The sequence below is a fragment of the Peromyscus maniculatus genome, chromosome 5, assembly GCF_049852395.1.
Source record: "Peromyscus maniculatus bairdii isolate BWxNUB_F1_BW_parent chromosome 5, HU_Pman_BW_mat_3.1, whole genome shotgun sequence".
NCBI lineage: Eukaryota > Metazoa > Chordata > Mammalia > Rodentia > Cricetidae > Peromyscus > Peromyscus maniculatus.
This window is the reverse complement of record NC_134856.1, coordinates 110,704,554-110,725,083: the sequence shown is the minus strand read 5'-3', so window position 1 is coordinate 110,725,083 and position 20,530 is coordinate 110,704,554. Positions and strand designations below refer to the sequence as shown.

Genomic DNA, 20,530 nt, shown 5'->3' with positions numbered 1-20,530 from the left:
TGACCAACCCTGCAACTACCCAGGCCCAATACCAGGGTTATAGGTTGGCCCACCCCAACATCCACCCCATCTGTGATCTGCTGGAGCATGTGAAGGGACAGACAGCTCCTGCAGACCCAAAGCTCCAGGATCTCCACAATATAGGGCAACAGCAGGATAACCAAGAGGCGTTTCAGTGAGGGCCCAGCCTCGATGGTGTAGCAGAAACCAGAGGCCCCTAACCAGACTCTGCAGTGAACACTTGCAAGTAAAGATATGTGGACAAAAGGGTTTACTGCATGACTCACTGTGTCACACTACAGCTTCCATGACAAGATATTTTTCCTTTTTTTCTCTGTTATATTTTATTGAGGGGGGAGCTGTAAGGGCAGAGGGTGGATACAAAGGGATGGGAAATGAATAGGATTGAGATGCATGATGTGAAAGACACAAAGAATAAATTTTTTTAAAGTTTAAAAAAAAAGGAAAGAAAGAAAGAAATAGAAGCCAGCCGGCGGCGGCGGCGGCACACGATTTTAATCCCAGCACTCGGGAGGCAGAGCCAGATGGATCTCTGTGAGTTCAAGGCCAGCCTGGTCTACATAGCGAGATCCAGGATAGGCACCAAAACTACACAGGGAACCCTGTCTCAAAAAACCAAAAAAAAGAAAAGAAAATAGAAAAAAAAAAAAACTCCTGTTCTGCCCCCAAGGTGAGAGGTGAAGACCAGCGTGTCATGGAAGAAGGAAAACACAACATCAGTGCTTGGTCTGCCGTGGAGGCTGTCGCTTGTCCTTCATTCCCCTCAGTGGGGTTGTTTAGACTGCCTCGGGGCTGTGATTAGCCTCCAGGTGAGAGGAAGAACATTGGATAGAAATAGTATGACAGATGGAGATCTAAACAAGGTAGGACCTTAAAGGGACCAAGGTTTCCCTTCAAAGCCTGGAGAGGAACTTCATTAAGGGTCCAAATGAGATGGGGTGGGGCTGGCCACCTTGAGAGGAATGGTGGGTGGAGGCCAGGGAACCTCTTCAGAAAGCAGCATTTATATGCAGCCCCCAAACAGTCTCCCAGAGGAGTGTCAGACCAATCCCTAGGGGGAAAAAGGTCTGACTTTCAGTAACCTTTAGGGTGGCAGGAACTTGCACATCACCTGATTGGCTTGAGCATAGGGTACATGGCAGGGAGCGTGGATGAGCCCAGTACTGATTAGGACCATAAATCAGGGACAGCTTTTAGGGCATAGGCTAGTGTTAGAACAAAACTCTTGAATTCCACGTCCTTTACTGCATACAGAAAGGCCTTTTAGGACTTAAGTGCTCTCCTAAGGTAGTTTTAACTGTGAACTCTCCTGCACAGAGCATTATTGCATTAAAATGTCTGGCCCAGCTTTCAGCCTGGCTTCAGGGGCCCCAAGGTCTCCTGGTGCCTGCCATACAGTAGTCTTATAGGAATTTGGAAAACCCAGACATACTGCATAGGCCTGGTGGGTTTTCCCAGCCAGTCCAGCCACTTGGCTGGATTTCCTTGTGTCGTTCTGGGAGCTGTAGCAGGGCTTCCTGTCTGCATCTATGATAAACAGCTTTCCTAGAGGGGCCACAGACCTGGCTAGTTTTGGCTTCTGTCCACAATGCTATATTGTGTTTGGCAGCTGGAGCCGTTATGGGGGGTGGGAAATCAAAGAACTATTGCACCAAATTTCCTTTTGCAAAAGGCATTACTGAGCAAACACTCGTGTGCAGAACTGAGAATTGCTCGGACTAAATGACTGTGTCCTTTTATTCTTTTCCCAACTCAGTTCTTACCCCAGAATAGACTAATATCAGGATTCTGTGAGGCTTTTGTTTCTCTTAGCAGTCACTGTAGAAGAATAGGTTTGTTTGCTTATTTGTTTAGGTGGGATCTTTTATTCTTGGTTTAAATGTGTGCCAAAAAAAAAAAAAAAATCCCTTGACCACATGCTCAGACTCCTTGTGTTGAATTTCATATATTTTCACACTTGTCTGTCATCCAAAGGCAGCAGTGAGACTAGGTCTAAACCACGCTACTCTCATTTAAATTTCATGACGTGTGCATGCACATGTGCACCCAGCTAATTACAGGTTGCAATAGAACTTGGTAGAATTTCAGTTTAGCTTCATTATGTCACAGACAGAAAAGGAGCATAAAGGGAAATGGCTTGAGTAGGTGAGGAGAAACACATAGATGGACGTTTTCTTTCAATACCGACATTTTAAGGGGGTTAAGACTTAGTTTGGGGTTCTGTCTTGTTAGGTCTATGTGAATATTTCTCAGTAGTATATTCCTATGAGATGCATAGCAGGACTTGTTTGTGATTGAAGAAGTTCCATTTCCTCATCAGAGAAGACAGAGATGCAGGTGTCTGGTCCTGCGAGTGGGATTTTCCCCCTGCATCCCGGGTGCCTAGCCAACAAAGCAGAGGCTCTCCAGCTCAGGTCTCAGGGTCTCCCAGAGCTAAGCCTAGAAGCAAGGAGAGGGAAGGATAGCTGGAGAGAATAATTGCTATTCAGTCTTCTTTAATGAGATGTATGGCCCACTGCTGAAAGATTGTGGCTGTGTCTTTTGTTATGCTAATTAGACACCATTAGAGCTTGGCAGTCTTTGATTTCTGCTTAATCCTTTCTGCTTCCTCAGCCTCAGTCCTGACTGGCAAACGGTTGGCAGATAGTGGGCTGCTGTGAGGCCCCACGCTTGTTATTTATCACTCTCATGTGTGCTGACGTCTTTGGTAGAAAGGTGGGTGATAAAAGGTTTATTCTAACAAAGGCACTGTGTATTTCGGACATTTATTTTTTGACTTTAAAAATTTTAATTTAAAAATGACCACTCTCGGCCTTTTAAGTCCTATTCCCCACCCCCCAGTTGTTATTTCCATGGCTGCTCTTTCAGTCATAAAGAATAGGAGATGACAGTTTGCTTCATCTCTCCTTGGGTGCCAAGATTTCCCTAAAACCTCTGTTTAAGTCCCAAGTTGATTACACCCTAAGATTTTAGGGAAGCTGTAATTCCTCAGGGGGTGTGGGGGGCGGGGACAGAAGCAAGAATAATTGAATGGCCCAAACCAGCAATTTAGCCTGCTTGCCTTTACAACTTACAGATATGCCTGCCTTCTTTCCTAAAGACTGAAGCATTATATTTACATGATTGCAACAATTAAGAGTATTTGCAGTGAGTTTTAAAAACAACATCTTTTGAAAAATGTCCAGCATGGTCCTTTTCTAAATAGTTCAGGGGTTGGTGTGACCTGTGAAATTCTCTAACAGCAGCACAGTATTCTAGAGCAGCCATGTACAGGAAAAACACAGTGTGGACCACATATTTTCTTTTAAATTACCTGGTAGTCACATTAAAAAATTCTTTCTTTCTCTCTCTCTCTCTCTCTCTCTCTCTCTCTCTCTCTCTCTCTCTCTCTCTCTCACACACACACACACACACACACACACACACACACACAGAGAGAGAGAGAGAGAAAGAGAGAGAGAGAGAAAGAGAGAGAGAGAGAGAGATCCATATGTGGATATCAGAAAACCTAAGGCTCAAACTCAGGCTGTCAGGGTTGGTGACAAGGGCCTTTATCCTTTGAGCATCTTGACTAGTCCCCAGTACTCACAGTTTTTAAATATTTTTTGAGATTATAATGTAATTGCATCATTCCCCCTTTCCATTTCTCCCTCTGAAATCTCCCAAGTACCCCCTCCCACTTTCAAATACATGTCGTCTTTTTCTTTAGCTGTTGGTGGTGTGTGTGTGTGTATTCCTAAATTCATGAATATAATTTGCTGAGTCTATACAATGTTACTTGTGTGCATATAGTTTCAGACAGCACAATCTACTCAGATCACTGTGTAATTTCAAGTAAGATTTTTCAGACTGAAGTTGGCTAAGTGTCACTGAAACTGGGAGAAATAAAAACAGACAAGAAGGAACCACTGTACATTCACTTCTAAAAATTGGCATTTTACAGCTGGCAAGATAGGTCAGTGGGTAAAGCCCGATGACCTGAGTCTGATGCTGCACAGACTCCACATGATAGAAGGAGAGAAACAACTCCCACAAGTTCCTACATGCACCATAGCACACATTCCCATAGGCGCATATACAAAATTTGAATTGATTAAAATGTGCATAGTTAGAGATAGCTCAGGATAACATTTATGGCCAAAATGTTTTGTGAAAAAAATAAGTTTCTTCAGTTACTTCATAGTTCCTTACTCCTTTTTTCATCTTTCTCATGTATACTTGATAAATAACTATAAGTAACTTAATAAACTAGTCAGAGTATGTTGTGTATTTCTGTACCTTTGTGAGATACTTAGTCAGGAAACTTGGCCCAGACTTACCAAGTAATGAGCAAAGGGGACCAGTGGGAAAGATCAGTTGGGTGGAGGTGGGTCAAGAGTTAAGTTTTTAGGATTGAGCTCTGGGGGACAGGGGTTAAAAGCACTTCCTGCTCTTCCAGAGGACCCAGGTTCAGTTCCCAGCACCCATGTTAGATGGCGCAGAACAGCAGTTTCAGGGGAATCTTATGCCTTTAGCCTCCACAGGCACCCACACAGACATACACATATCCCTTACCCTGATACCTCTGCACACATACACACATACACATTATTAAAATACAGAAGAAAAATAAATCTTAAAAGGGATAGAGAACCTTATCTACATATCTCATGTGAGGTAATATAGTTCCATTAATAAGATACTATGGGTAGATTTTACTGCCATTCTCTAGCCAAACAACTCAGTTATGGATTCTGAGCACTTTTCCGTACTGCCTGGACATGGTAGGGCTTACCTTGTGCTTGGAAAAGTAGAGTTGACATACTTGTGCCAAGTCTGTGATAAGAAGAAAAAAATTGTGTGAGTTTATTGGACAACATAGATCTCATGCTGTCCATCACATCAATGCCACAATTAAACACACACACACACACACACACACACACACTTCCACTAAAGCACTAGAGGTGGTATCCTGAAATGTTCTGCAATGCCAAGCAATTAGTTGTCTCTAAAGATCTTCAGATGCCAAGTCTAGGCAGGCGAGGTGTAGGCCTCCTTTGGAGCAGTCTTGGGTGGTCACTTGCTGAGTCACTAGGCACCACTGCCTTTGGCTCTCTGTTGGTAGGTGAAAACAGTTCCGGAATGAAAGGTAAAGTTTGGCCTCCAGCTCTGAAGACACTACCAGCATTTGCATTTGTGGCTGGGGTGGTCACATGGCTAGAAGAAAATGAGCCAGCCACTGCAGGAAAGGGGACTGGGGCTGCTGGCAGAGTGGCTTTGTCAGCCTGAACTGTCTGGAGGGTGCTTTCTGTGTCCTGTGTCATTTTGAGAAAAAGGACTTTGGAAGGACCTGTTTTTCAGACTTTCTTTACATTTAGGTTTTTTTCTGAGTAAAAGAAAGAAATTATAGAGCCTGTGAGATCCTCATAGCATTTAATCTGTATGCAAATATAGATGACTTTAAAAGCACAGACATTCTGCTTCAAAGGAGTGTTCTTTTCCCTCTTGAATAAAATTAGCCCTGTTAATAAGCATAGCTAAACAGTATTTTTCCACACAGAGAATAATGTCTTTTTTAAAAAACTAAAATATTTTTATCATTTTTTCACAATTAGACACAAGTTCCTTTAAAAATAAATGTCATCATCTCTTATGAGCCCTCGAGTAGCCCAGACAACTGCAAGCTAGCTTCGTGGGTTCTGATGGGCTGAGGCTTACTGCTTGTTTCCTACCATACAGTCCTGTGCTGCATCCCTCTTCCATTACAGAATGGCACTGTGCAGTAAGAATAGTATTAAAATTTAATGCTATTGCTATTATCACTGTTGACTCTCTTTAGTACACATATGCCTGGTTCTTTAATTCCAGAGCCTGCCAGGCGAGCACACAGAAGTGTGCATAAACAGTCAGGAAACAGAGTGGTACCTGGAGATCCATCGTCGCATGCTCTGCCTGTTGTGAGTGATGAGTCAAAATGGAAAGGTTATCATTTTCATTAGCAGAGAACAAGACCATGCTTTTCTCCAAGTGTAATTACAGCGGTTCACTGGCAACAGCACACTACAGTAATTAGTCTAAAGGTATATGTGAGGGCAGGCTTCTGCACAGACACTAGAAATATTATTCCACAGTTTAAGGTCACAGCCTTGTGTTTAACATGTTCCAGGCAGCTGGGGGGTTGGGGGTTGGAGGGCTAAACTTAATTTGACTGGAGCTAATGAAAGACATTTGACATTTCCCAGAATCATGCATTCAGAAGTCAGTCAGGTAGAAAAAATTGTATTTTATTATCTACAATAAAAAAAAAAAACTTAGCCACAGAAGTAGCATGTCATAATATTTTGTAGAGCAAACAGAGATAAAATTCAAGTTGATTAGGACTGTGATATAAATGATCCTAAGCACATAAGGTTTAATCTCCAGTCTTTTTTTGGAGACAAGTGTGGATAGAAAATGTGATTTTGTTTTGTTTTTGAGACAGGGTTCCACACTGTGGCCTAGGCGGGCCTGAAACTCAGTATATAGCCATTTGTCCTCAAACGTGTGATCAGCCTTCTGCCTCAGCCACCCAAGTACTGGAATTTCAGGAGTCTGTCTCCAAGCCCAACATAGAAAAAGTAATCATTAGACTCTTTCAGGAGATCATTTCTTTGCCACGTTACAGCTTTTCAAGTAATAGATGTATGTTACTCTCACATTTGTGTGTGTGTGTGTGTGTGTGTGTGTGTGTGTGTGTGTGTGTGTGTGTTGTGTGTGAATGTTTACAAATTTTCCAAATAAACTCTGACTTTTGTGGGGTTTTGTGACATTTATTTTTTGTTCTGTTTGACAGTCACATTGAAATACTAAAACTTGTTATAACCCAGAATTGAAGATAGAAATTACATTGACATTATTTTCCAAAATCACTTCTTGGGTTTTCTAAATACAACAGTGTTATGGAATATTACTTTACTATGTAAAGATGTGTTACATCCGTTTATGCTGCATTTGTTTAACTATGTAAAGATGTGTTGCATTTGTTTCACCTTCCCTGCCTAAGGCACTTGACTGGTCAAATAAAAAGCTGAGCAGCCAATAGCTAGGCAGTAGAGAGATAGTCAGAGTTGGCAGGCAGAGAGAATAAGTAGGAGGAGGAATCTAGGCTCAAGAAGAGAGAGAAGAAGAGGGAGCTATCTGGGACCAGCCAGCAAGATAATGAGAAGCAGAGAGTAGGACATGCAGAATGAAAGAAAGGTAAAAGTCCCAAGGCAACACGGAGATGAGGAGAAACTGGTTAAACTAAGTTCTAAGAGCTGGTGGGACAAGCATCAGATAAGGCCAGGCTTTCATAACTAATAATAAGTCTTCATGTCATGATTTGGGAGCTGGTTAGTGGCCCAAAAGAAAGCCTGATACATAACAGAAAGGTAAAAAGAGGAAAAATAATAGTAAAAGAAACACTTCACATGCAGTGTGCAGGTAAAGCCTCGAATGAGTTTAGAGCCCCCCCCCTGTTTTTTCTAATATAATCTAATATAAAGAGGATTTAGATAGTTCCATCCCTTACCAAATCAAAGACACTCACCAGAAGACCCCAGCTTCATCTTGAATGGGAGTAACAGCCTCTTTCTTCCTGCAGTTGTTTTCAGTTTTTCTCTCAGTATTTCATGGTGTTGTTTGAGAAGAAATGGGGGAAATGGGGTCGTTCTGAGGGCACATGCAGTCAGCAGGCAGATTCTGTGTGAAACCACTGCTTTCTTAGCGTGCCCTGTGTTTACCCATGTTCCCAGCCGTGCCGTTAGAACTGACGCTCCCTCTCAACTTCAGCACTTGGGAAATCTTAAGCTGTGGCACTGGTGACACACCTCTGGTGATGTAACAGGCTGAAAGCTGCACAGGACTGAGTTTGAAAAGCATCACTTTCTGTTTGCCCTCTACTGGGTTTCTGTACTCAAGAGAAGTCAGGTACTGCAGCATGGTGTCCGGGAAGCCAAGTTTTCAGTTGTAGTTATCAGGAGGCATGGAGAGCCGGCTCTCTTCTTTCTCTTGGCCACTGCTGCTGTGCACGTGATCCTGCCTTGTTGGGTGGTTTTTTGTTTTGTTTTGTTTTGTTTTTCTGTCTAGGGGAATACTGGCTTTATATCTATTATTTTCTGTCTTAGTTGCAAGATGGAGAGAAATGAGAAGGGAGGGGGAGATTAAAAGTACTGAGGTTCATTCCCTTACCTGGTCTCTCCAAGACCTGGACCACTGGACCAAACTGACTGTCATGGGTAAGGACTGTGTTTGCCAGCAGCTGTTGGAGCCGCCTCCCCGCCCCCCCCCCTTCACTCAGGACCCTGTGAGAATTTCTGCACACTTGTCCTCACTTCACTCTATCATCCAGTCTATTAAACAGATAGCTTTACAGGACTTTTTATAGTTCATCTTTCACAGAGTGACCTTTCAAAGTTAGGTTAAGATGGGGTAAATGAAGTTTTCTCCATCCTGGGGAAAATCGTGTTCCCCACTGACATTTGATGAATAAATTGCAGAGTATATTTAGCAGATACCAAGACCAGGAGCCACTCTGGAAAGTCCAAAGAGCTGAATTAAGAAACAAGCAAGCGAACCACATTAGCCCTTGCTTCCCAGTTAGTATCAGGGTGTTTTCCTGGCAGATGTACTGAAGATCAAAGCTTTGTAAAGGGAAACTGAGTTTTCCATAGAAACACCCAAATTCAGGCTTATACTGCTAAGTGAAGCTCCTCAGCTCCAAGGGGTCACACATTAAATAAAACATTTATTTAACTGACTGTAAATTACATACTAACAAAACAAAAAAGACAAGAGGCATCTTTCTCAGGGTTTATTGTTGTTGGTTTGGTTTGGTTTGGTTTTTATTTTTTGGTTTTTCGAGACAGGGTTTCTCTGTGTAACACTTCTGGCTGTCCTGGATCTCACTCTGTAGCCCAGGGCTGACCTCAAACTCACAGAGATCTGCCTGTCTCTGCCTCCTGAGTGCTGGGATTAAAGGCGTGTGTAGGCACCGCCCAACTTCTGAGGTTTTTTGTTTGTTTGTTTGTTTGTTTGTTTGTTTGTTTTTAAAGAGGTTTGTTAAGTTTCTGACAGGCTTTAGGTCACGCGTAGCCCTTTGAGGGACTTGTGAGTGCTCTTTGGTGGCCATTAAAGATGAAGTTAGTAGTTTAAGGAAGAAAATGGCTGTCATTTTCAGGTGCTCTCTGTATATACTTGCTTACTGTGAGAAAAGAAACAGGCTGATTACATGATTTCCTTTGTCAGACTCCCATGAAGCCTTGTGTCCACATCAGTTCCTGACTACAGATCTAGAGTAAAAGATGATGTAAAACTTGGATGTCAAAGTCTTCCGTTTAATTTTTATGTATGTTTTGTTTTATGAGTTGTGTGTGTGTGTGTGCGCGCGCGCGCGCGCGCGCGCGCGCGCGGGTTCTGGTAAGTCCAGAAGGGGCATCAGATTCACGGGAACTGGAGTTATAAGCAGTTGTAAGCCACTTGATGGTAAGCTCTGGGAGCCAAGTGCCAAGGTCCTTTAAGTATTGTATTCCTCCTCTCAGCTCTCTCCCTTAGACCAACTTCCCATGAAGAAGTGAAGGTCAAAGCATAGACAGGTCTCTTTCATCATGACAATCATCTGCTGACAGACACCCTGTACCCTACTCTGCTCTCCTACCCACACATGTAGCACCCCGGGTGCTTTTGGGTTAAATGTTATGGAGTTTATTTGGATTTTTTTCCATCTCCCTTGGGTGCTGCTAGATCACATGCTCCTTCTGTGTCCTGGAATGTCAAAGTTGTTCTGAAGTCACCCTTAGAACATCCTATAGATTGGCCAGGGGCAGCTTAACTCTTTTCTGCTGAGTATAGTATTGTGCTGCCATGGAGGGGTTTTGAGAAACATGGTGTCCAGCCCCTTATAGGCTGTGCAGGGTTTTGCGTAACATGACCTTGCATTCCTGGGGGTGGTGGCTCTAGCCCTTTGGCAGAGTTCTGTCACTGAAAGGAGGAAGCTGTAGGAGGCCTAATCATAGCAGAATGTCAGATGAGTGGATGTGTGGCCTGGTGCTGGCTAAGGCCCAGTGCATGCTCCATCACTGTGTAAGACAAGCTCTGGTCCCTTCTCATGGATCAGCCCTGCTCTTGCTCAGTAGCTAGGAGGTGTGGTCTGATGTGCCTAAGGAGGCCTGTGGCTTGACCCAGCCTGCCAGATGTCCTGTTTTTATCTCGGGGGCAGGGCCTCCTCATTCTGCTAGCAGAAGCACTCATGATAAGACATATCATGCTGGTCATTGTAAATCTTGATAGATAAGTCTTTAATGGAATTAAAGACTTGGGGAGAGATCACATTTAGAAAACATAATAAACAAATGGTTCCTTTAAAATGAGGTTTGATGACTAGGGTACAACTTGGTGGCAGAGTACTTACCATATCTGTACTGGGCCCTAAATTCCATGCCCAACATTGAAAGATTAATTTAAAAAATATAAAATACAGGAAGCTTACATACAATATGGCAAATCTGGAAGGTCTTTATTGTTCCCAAAGCCAAGTGCTTCTTGGAAATGCCCTTCCTCAACCTCTGCTGCTTCTAGGATGACTTGAAGGAATCATTTCTCTTCGTGGTTGTGATTGATGGAGAGTCCAAGTCTTCATTCATAAAAATCACAAAGGGGAGCCGAATTAGTTCTTACTGTGGCTCTTAGAGGTGGGATGCACTGCAGCAGTTCCCATCAGTGCTCAACTTTCCTCTCTTTTGCTCAGTATCCTCTGGGAATCGTAAGAGCTGCAGCGGTGACCCAAGGTCTGTGGCAGAGAAAGGTGCTTGCTACTTCCTGTCCATCTCCACATACTACAGTTCTGAGCCTCTTTGGCAAATGACAGTTAAAGGCTCGTCTATAAATGGTTCTCTGATTGATCACGATCCCAGCTGCCTCCATAAACATACAAAGTTTCTTCTTGTTGTTTGGTTGGCTTTTCTTTTCCTTTTTTTTTTTCTTTTTACTGTATTCCTGTATTTTACTGTCAGCATTTTTATCTCCACATGAAATGGAGCAACTGGCCACATAAATTAAAACAAGCATAGAGAAACAGCAAATAGCACACACCTTCAATGTTCTCACAGTGTTAACGCTAGCTAGATGAAGTTTAATTGCAGATTACCTTAAGAACCATTGACAGGTACTTATCCAAAGTCATAAGCAACTCATACTGTGAGCAGTGTGCAAATATCCCAGCTTTCTCCAGAAGAATGAACACCCATGGAACCTACTATTTACCAGTCTTTTTTGATAAATGGAACTCTGGAGATGGAAGATCATTGTAGAAATTGGAGGAACTTTCCTTGGGGTCTATTTGGATTGTTTTTAAAGAGATGTATTATAGGAGTGTGCATTTCTTTTCAGGGGGTGAGACCAGTCTTGTAAAAAAAGAAAAGAATCATCAGAAACCTGGCAGCCTTTGGCTAAGGAGACTGCATTTTGAATAGGGTGGTAAGCTAGATGGCATGTTGGGGTGTACTTAGGTATTGGCAATGTAAGAGGGAGTGGGGGTTAATCTGTTGTGTTTTTAATTGTTAGGTGGTCTGTTCAGTGCAGCTGTGTTTATGGTTCCTAAATGATAACTGCCTGAACACGGTGACAAGTCCCCACAACTGAGACTAGGACCTTCTTGGAAAAAAAATCATCCCGCCAGTATGGGGTGTGTTTACCAAGTAGCAACAGCAAAAGCAATTCCAGGTAGTTTTACAGCTCATTTGATGAAGCAGACATTTTTGACAAGGTTGAGTTTTGTTTTTTAAATAATTGATCCTTTAAATGATACATTTCACAGTGGAATAAACTTGGAAATGACAGTTGGGAGGGAGCATAGTCCCATTTCTTTAACCACTATTTGGCTGATTTAACTTATGATCCTTAAAAATGGCTGCATAATTTGCAAACACAAACCTAACAGACTTATTAGTTGGTTGCTTCTTAAAATGTATTTTTATTACTTCTTTGAGACTTTGATAAAATTTGCTTTATCATACTCATCCCATATTTCTTTTCCTAACTCCTCAGAGATCTAACCCTCCTCCCTACCCTCTCCCAGTAATTACCCAGAGTCCACTTTATTCTACCCATATACTCCTGGGTTTGAGGCTATCCACTGTAGCACGGTTGACCTACCAGGGACTATACTCTTAAAGAAAATCAACTCTCCCTTCCCCATAAGGAATCAACTCTCAGTTGCTCCTCAGAGATGGGGTTGTGAGCCCTTCCTCACTCTGTGCTAGAATGCTAATGGCCTGATCTTGTGCCAATCTTGTGCCAACAACTACAGTTGCTATGAGTTCTTGTCATGCCCAGAAGACACTGGTTTGCTCCCATCCTCCCTTACCTCTGGCTTTTACAGTCTTTCCAACCCTTCTTCTGTACTGTTCCATGAGTCTGAGGCTGGAGGGTGGGGTGATAGCTGTCTCATTTGTGGCTAAGCCCTCCACTGACACTAATTCTCTGTACACTAACCAGCTGAGAGTTTCTGCTTTAACTTCCACTCACAGTACAAAGAAAATTCTCTGATGAGGTCTGAGAACTGCACTAATCTCTGAGTATAAAGATATTAATTTTGAGGGCAGTTTGATACTGTGTCCATTCAGCAGAATAGTAGTTGTAGATTCTCCTCTGGGACCTGTGAGCTCCCCAAACCATGGATTCTTGGTCAGATTAACAATACCAGGCAAATGTTTCCTCCTGTAGAATGGGCCTTAAATCCGAGAGAGAGAGAGAGAGAGAGAGAGAGAGAGAGAGAGAGAGAGAGAGAGAGAGAGAGAGAGAGAGAGAGAGATTGTGCCACTATTGCACCCTGGCATATCTTGCTACCTCTATCATTCTAGTTCACAGGGTTCACAGCTGAGCAAGACTGTTGATTTCTTTTTTCTCCTGGCAGCCTATATAGCACCTACTAATACTATGAAAGCTCGGTGTCAGAGAAGCTTCCTATGCAGTACCAACTTGTTTTCTCCATGTCCTGTGACTGAGGTGCGTGGTGTCTTTAGCAATAGCACTTACCATCAAGTTCAAGTGAGGCAACCAAGAACAATGGCTATGGCCTGTGTTGTTTTGGGAGCCTCTAGGACATCTCTCAAGGGGAGGTATCCCATACCTGGCACTGGGTTTTCATTTGGCAACCTATGGCCTTTAAGGGTATCTTGTTTAGGGTTTCTATTGCTGTGCTGAAATACCATGGCCACAAACAACTTGAGGAAAGCCTTTATTTCATTGTACAACCTGTAAGTCCATCATCCATGACAGTCAGGGCCTTAACTCAAGACCTTAACCTGCAGGAAGGAACTGATGCAGAGGCCATAAAGGAGTACTGCTTATGGCCTGCTCCCCATTGTTTGCTCAACCTGCTTCTTATACACCCAGAACCATCTACCCAGAAATGACAGAGTACCACAGTAAGGTAGGCCCACCCACACCAGTCATTAATCAAGAAAATGCCCCACAGACTTTTCCACAAACTAGTCTGGTGGGGACACTTTCTCAACTGAAGTTCCTTCTTCTCAAGTGACTCTAGCTAGTGCCAGGTTGGCAAAAACCTATCCAGCACAGGGGGGAACATTATCCCCTGTGTAGGGTAACTCCAGTTAAACTCTTTTATATGAGTGTGTGTGTGTCTGTGTGTGTGTGTGTGTGAAGCTTATAAATACAATGGCCTTTCCAAACATCTTTAGTATCAATCATCCTTCTCCTTCCTTTGTCCTGCCCTCCCATCCCTCTTTTCCTTCCCTGATCCCCGCTTCCCTTTCACATCATCTGTCTTCTACTATCTTCTCACCCTAAGGCCCTCTCCCCCACTCCCTACCAGTGACCCTCTGGCTTTCTGGATCCTGCAGGTTCTCCTGACTAGACACACAAATCCAAAGATCCACCTATAGGTAGACATGTGATATTTGTCTTTCTGGGTCTGATGTTGTTACTTCAGTTAGTATAATGTTTTCTAGTTCCATTCATTGATCAGCAAATTTCATAATTTCATGTTTGCTCTTAAAGAAAAAACAATGACATGGAGTTGTAGCTATAACAAAGAGACACTTGCCTACAACAAAGAAAAATATACTTAACAAGGAAATACTTATGCAAGTTAGTCATAATTTCAGAATTGTATGGAACATGTACAACACTGAGGTGCAAGGCATAACAACTAATTTTGTTTTTTAAATTATGTGTGGGTTTTAAAATAATGTGTGTGTGTGTGTGTGTGTGTGTGTGTGTGTGTGTGTGTGTGTGTAAGGGGTATGTGTACATGAGTGAGTCCAGGTGCCCCTGGAGCCAAAAGAGCAAATCAGATGCCCACAAGCTGGAGTTAGAGGTAGCTGTAAGCCATCCAATATGAGTACCTGACTCAAATGTTGGTCTTCTGGAGGAGCTGTATGCACACTTAATCACTGAACCATCTCTGCAGCCCCTAATGACTAGTTTGGGGTGCATTTTCTTTAGTGTTATATCCCTTATAACTCAAATTAATGTTTATTACTATTCTTCCATATTGCCAAAATATTTCCGTGCATTTGGATTAGAAGCAGCTTGTTCTGGCTTGTTATGTAAGTTTGTTGCAAGAAACAAAGTGATATTTAGATCTTGGTGTATTTTAGGAGCTTTTTTTTTTTTTTTTGTATCTTTCTTGTGTGGAAGAAAGAAATCTGATCAAGTTGTTTCATAGTCATGTAAAAAATGAGTTTGTGCTATGGTGATTTTACATTCCTGCATAGTTAATGTTTTTCAAGAGATTTGAATGAGTTATGCACAGTGTTGTCTGTTAAACAACTGACCATCTGCAGCCTACTTTAAATTCAAGAAGCAGCTACAGTCCAGGACACTATATGGGCTGATACTTATTTTCGGATCCTTTTTTTTTTTTTTTTTTTTTCCAAGATAGAGTTTCTCTGTGTAGCCCTGGTTGTCCTGGAACTCCCTCTGTAGCCCAGGCTGGCCTTGAACTCACAGAGGTATTTTGGCATTCTTGCTTCTTGAGCCCTGTCTTTTCTTCTCCCCACAGATTGGTGAAAGACAACAAGTGCTCGTAACAGAGGAATCCTTTGACTCCAAGTTTTATGTCGCACACAATCGATTCTACGAGCAGGTGAGAATCGTTGGCATCCACCCTCTTCTCCTGAGGGAGACCAGTTCGGAAAGTTTACGTAGGGGACAAGAAGAAGAAAGGACTGAATCGAGGGAGCCAGGCTAGCAGGGGTTGAGCTCTGATTTTCCTTCAGTCTCTGGGTGTTCTTTGAGCCCCTCAAGTCTAGGATAGGGCAGCCTTGGGCATGTGGGCATTGGGAGCCCAGCAGCCAGCACAGCGAGTGGAGATGGGGTCCTCTTCGGAAGGAAGGCGGGGAGAGGATATGCAGGAAGCACATCGGGGTGAACTGGAGATGTTCCCTCTCACTTGCAGGTGAGGAAGCCTGGCCAAGGCACCGCCAGGTGGTCTCTAGAACCCTCCGAGGGAAGTTGCTTCACCCTTTAAGGCCTCCACAGTGTCTCATCAGTCTGAGTGGAGTCCAAATAGGCCCTTTCTCTTCTGTTCCCAGCCTTTTTAGCAAAGGAGAATTTAAAAAAAAAAAAAAAAATAGAGAGAGAGAAACTAAATTAAACCCAAACTACCAACCCAGTAAACAAACATAGCCGCTGTACATGGATGTCTAGAAGCCCTTGACTTCGGTCAGTACCTGGGGGTTCACGTCCCCAGTGGGGGAGGGAAGCATGTCAGAAGTGACTTACAGAGTTCTCCCCTCGGGCCCAGGAGGACCAAGGAGGACAATGGGAAATGTGTCCTAGGAGACACTCAGAGTGGCGTGAGATGGCCACAGATGGTTCCCAGTCGTATTAATTTCCCTTAATGTCAAATGGTGTTTCCTATCCTTCTGTTCTTTCTCATCAGATGAGAAGTGGATTCTGTTTCTCTCTCTGGGTCATGACTGGAATTGGAATTTGGGGATTCTTAAGTACTACATGAGCTCTTCAGATAGCTCTGGGCAAGGGAAAGCATTACTCCAGTTAGAAAGCAGTAAAGAGGCCTCACTATTGCTTATCCATGTGGAGTACTGTCACACTGGGCAGCAGCTCCGAGGTGGGACCTCAGAGCCCAAGTAGATGCACTGAGGAAGGAGCCCTGTGCCTCACCTTTAAGCTGAACCCCTTCCTGTGGCCTTCTCGGGAAGAGCCATTCTCCTCTGCAGGCCAACCCTCTGCTCAGCCCTGGGAAGGACCCTGATGTGGTTCGGTTGTCTCTTCCCTCACTTTTCTCGTGCCTCAGCAGGGAGTCATCCCCCTGCCTCTAAAAGAAAACGGCATGCCTCATTAGCTGCTTCCTCCAGTGTGAGGCAGTTGGGCTTTCTCCAGTTATTAAAACCCGAGGGAGGGTGGGGGAAGACGAGAAACACTGAGCCCTTCATTCAGGTCAAGACAACAGATCAAGAAGGCTTATATCCCCCTTGAATAGCACCAAAATTTCTAGACATAGTTTGGACTAGGGGTTTTCTTACTTTTTAAAAATTAATTTAAAAGAGCCTGATACTAATGCTCTTTCAGTTGGCCTGTTTGCCATGCGTCACCCACCCTCCAGGTGACCTTTTCCCCACGCTTTAATGAAGCCTTGTGTGTGCAGTAATTATAAAAGCTGGCCTCAGAAAGACCAACACCCAGTGTGGAGACTGCAGATTCTTCTCTGACCTTTCCTGACCCCCCCCCTTTTCTGTCTCTATAACTAACCTTTCAAAGATGTCATAACTTCTATTTCTAAATAAGATTGCATCAGACTATCAAGGGATTATTGCTTTAGCACTGGCCTGTTTATGTTGGACCCTGACTTGAAGAAGTTGGCAAGTAGCTACAGTGCTAAAATGGAGGTCTGAGGGGACAGAATGCATACAGACTACCTATAGGGTCCCAACAAGAGGAGGTGTTTGCTGAGGTAAAAATCATGGACCTCTGTCACTCTGTCAGCAGTCTCTAGCAGAAAGAGCCATTTGACAGTTCCCTGTGAGCCAGCTAAAGTGGCCTTCAGAGTGGCTGCTTCTGCACAGAGATTGGCTCATGAGACTAACAAACACATTTCTTTTCTAACAACAAAAGGCATGAAAGGCAGCCATTAGCCAGAGGAGTCATTTAGACAAACAGCAATGTGCTGTATTACTGAAAGAATTGCTTTGAAATGTCCTTCCTCTTGCCCTTTTGCACACACACACACACACACACACACACACACACACACACACACACGGCCTTCATTTGAAGCATCTCCTGAACCATTTTCCTGACAACTAAATTGGAAAGTATTGGAAGTGTGCGGCTTTCATTATTTCTGAATCCATTGTGCAGGACAGGCAAGGGCAGACAGAGTACCAGAGGCCAGTCCAGAAGTGGTTGGCTGGCTTTGGGGAATTTCCCAGGCTACTGCCAGTGTGCTTCAAGAAAGCTGGCATCTGGTGATGGAGGCACTGGGGCTGTGGCCCCTTGGCTTCTCCCAGAGAAGCCTTACCACTCTCCAGGGCTCCAAATCCTCAAGAAGCCAGAGGATAGAGTGCTGTAATGGGGTCGCAGAGCAGAACCTTCTGCAGACATCTGAATACAGTCTGGACTTAGTTGACAGTGGCATATCATTTTCCATTCTTCATTGTGACAACCACACTGTGCTAATGGACGAAGTTACTGGTAGGCAGAGTGGTGTGGGGAGCGAGAAACCTCCTGTCATTGTTCTTTAGCTGACATTAAAAACTTCTCATTTCTGAAAATCTGATTTAAGGTTTTGGTGCCAAAGAATCCTGAATTCATGGGGAAAATGGTTGAAGTAGACATTTATGAATCAGGAAAACACTTTTTGAAAGGACAGCCAGTATCGGACACCAAAATCTACACACCATCCATCAGCAAGCCGCTGGCCAAGGGCGAAGTCTCGGGCTTGACAAGGGTAAGTTAAGGTTCTTTCCCCCACCCGGCTGCTGGCAGACAGCATGGCAGTTGGGAAGCACAGTGACCCTGCGCCACGCATCTCTGATCACGTACAGTCCCCGTTTTGAGGGCGCATGGGCTTTGCTCCTTTCTGACAGATGGAGATTGAAGGTGCAGCTGCGTGTTTGCTGATGTAGCCTTTTGCCTCTCTGCCCATAAAGGGAATAAAGTGCTTCCTTTTTCAGGCCAGAAGCAGAAGGCAAAAAGCCATTATTTGCAGGTAAGAGATTCAACACCAAGGGTGAACAGATCCAGCATGTTTCTGTATCATAGATCCTGAAGGGAGGGGATGAGGACCCGATGTTTCCCTGCTGACAAAGCTGTTTGTAATACAGTTAAAGCCTACAGGTGAACAGACACTAAGCTGTGTGTGATGCCTCTTGCTAGTGTGAGCTGCATATATACTTGAGTCCTGTGGAGTGAAAATTAAACATTTTTTTCGTTCTATAAAAAAAGGAACCTGGCCCCTGTTTTATACCTTGGTAAATATGGATGTTTGCCAACCTCTCTCACACATTTCATTGAGCTACAGTTGTAAAAGCTGATGGAGTGTGAAATGAAAATGTGTATCACATTTCTAAGCATCATTTGATGTCCTTTCTTCAACAATTGTTAAATACCCCCTCCCATGAAAGTACATAGCGATGACTTAACATATGGGAAAAAGATAACTGATACATATCTGCCCGTGCAGTTCCTAGACCATTTACCTCTGTAGCTCTTAGTTCAAATGCATAGTAAAGACATCCTAATTAAAATAACGCAAGTCTGGCTTTGCTTCAGGAATAGCGGCATGTGTGTCCTCCACCTCTGTATGATGGTGCTGAGCTCAAATCCAACAAGAGTGGCACCTCTTCTGTGCTTGGCTAGTGCATAGAAGGGGACCTATACATGGTATCTCACCCACGGCAGAGGGACATGGATTAGCATGTGTCAAAACCATGCCAGCTTTCTTCTTTTGTGTATACACACTTTAGTAGTAGTATCATCATCATTATCTCTCTCTTTCTGCATGCATGCATGTATGTGTGTGTGCGCGCGTGCGTGCGTGCGTGCGTGCGTGCGTGCGTGCGTGCGTGTGTGTGTGTGTGTGTGTGTGTGTGTGTGTAGGTGCACATGTGGACATCAGAGGGCAACTCTGGGGAGTTTGTTCTCTCCCACACTATGAGATCCAGGAATTGAACTCAGGTCCTCAGGGTTGTACATCAAGTACTTTCATCCACTGAGCCATCTCACCAGGATTTTATTTTATTTTACTTTGAGACAGCGTCTAATGTGCACTAGAATAGCCTTGAACTCACTTTGTAGCTGAAGATGACTTTGAACTCCTAATACTTTTGCCTTTACCTCCCAAGTGCTAGGATTACAAGGCATGTACTGCTGTAACCAGTTTGAGGCTACCATCTTGTTAAAACTTGAGAAACAAAATTGGGAGGTATTTTAGTTATTCTTTTCATTGTTTGGGGGTTTTGGGTTTTTGTTTTGTTTTGTTTTGTTTTGTTTTTAATCTTATTTAGAAATTGGAGAGAATGGCCTGGAAGCAACAGTACTCTGGCATTAAAATTAAATGGCTAGAGATTTGACTGGATTATCTCAGCCTATTCTTTGAATATTTTTCAAGGAAGTTAGCTAACGTAGTGTGCTTTAAGAGATTATTTTTTCTTTACTTGCCATTCTGGGGCTTGAACTCATGGCCTCATGCATGCTAGGAAAGCCCTCTATTACTGTGCTATATCTCCAGCCCTATGAGGTTGATTTTCAGTTGCTGTACTGGAAAGAATTGTACAACAAATGGCAGGAATATTTTACAGACCCTGCTTGGCTTAGCTCTCACATGTGCGTCTCTTGCAGGGCTCAAGCTGTCAAGCTTCTCGCTAGTACTCCATAAACAACAGCCCATTCTACTGTTCTTGCACACCCTGTGCTTTCTGAAAGTCCAGCCCCACGTCAAGCCTAGGAGGCCCATTTGTCTCCTCTCCTCTCCCTTCTTCCAGCCTAGGAAATAGTGTTGCCCCCAGCCCACCTTTGCACAGAACAGCTCATCGGGCCAGGTATGATGAGGTCATGCGGTTGCTAGCTTCCCTGAGGCTTATATAAATGGGTAATTTTACATGCCTGAAACTACGAGTAAGGACTCCTCGGAGGAGGTGGGAGGTGGGGCTAGAGGAAACATCATGCAGTTCTTTCTTGCATCTTTGTTTGTGACTTCCTCTTTTACTCTCTGTATTTGTCCATCTTTAAACACATAACCAACACGCCAGAATCGAAAAGCTTTGCCAGTGAACCTGTTCTGTGATTCACTGTATTCTTTAACAGGAGAACCAAAGCAAGCAGGAAAGGAGAATGAGAGTTACAGGCTTTTCAAGCAGGTGGTATCCACATCTCAGGCATGTTGAGCTCTTTGGCAGCAGGTAAAGGTTCTGGAATTGATTTGGGGAATCACCTAGCTCTGGGTGGTTGGAGTTCGGTCACAGGGACCTGGGTATGCACCTGGCTTTACCTGTGCACCTTGGGTCTAAACTGCTCAAAGTTC

The 20,530-nt window shown here is 43.6% G+C and overlaps 1 protein-coding gene across 4 annotated transcripts in view; it reads left to right on the top strand.

The window, feature by feature from the left end:
- Cdkal1 (CDKAL1 threonylcarbamoyladenosine tRNA methylthiotransferase) overlaps positions 1–20,530 on the top strand; it is a 571,033-nt gene that overhangs the window by 521,834 nt on the left and 28,669 nt on the right. For all 4 annotated transcript variants that reach the window (XM_006972280.4, XM_076573111.1, XM_076573112.1 and 1 more), the window contains 2 exons: positions 15,047–15,130; positions 17,792–17,956. In XM_006972280.4, the coding sequence (XP_006972342.1) occupies positions 15,047–15,130; positions 17,792–17,956 (249 nt within the window). The remainder of the gene's footprint in view (positions 1–15,046; positions 15,131–17,791; positions 17,957–20,530) is intronic.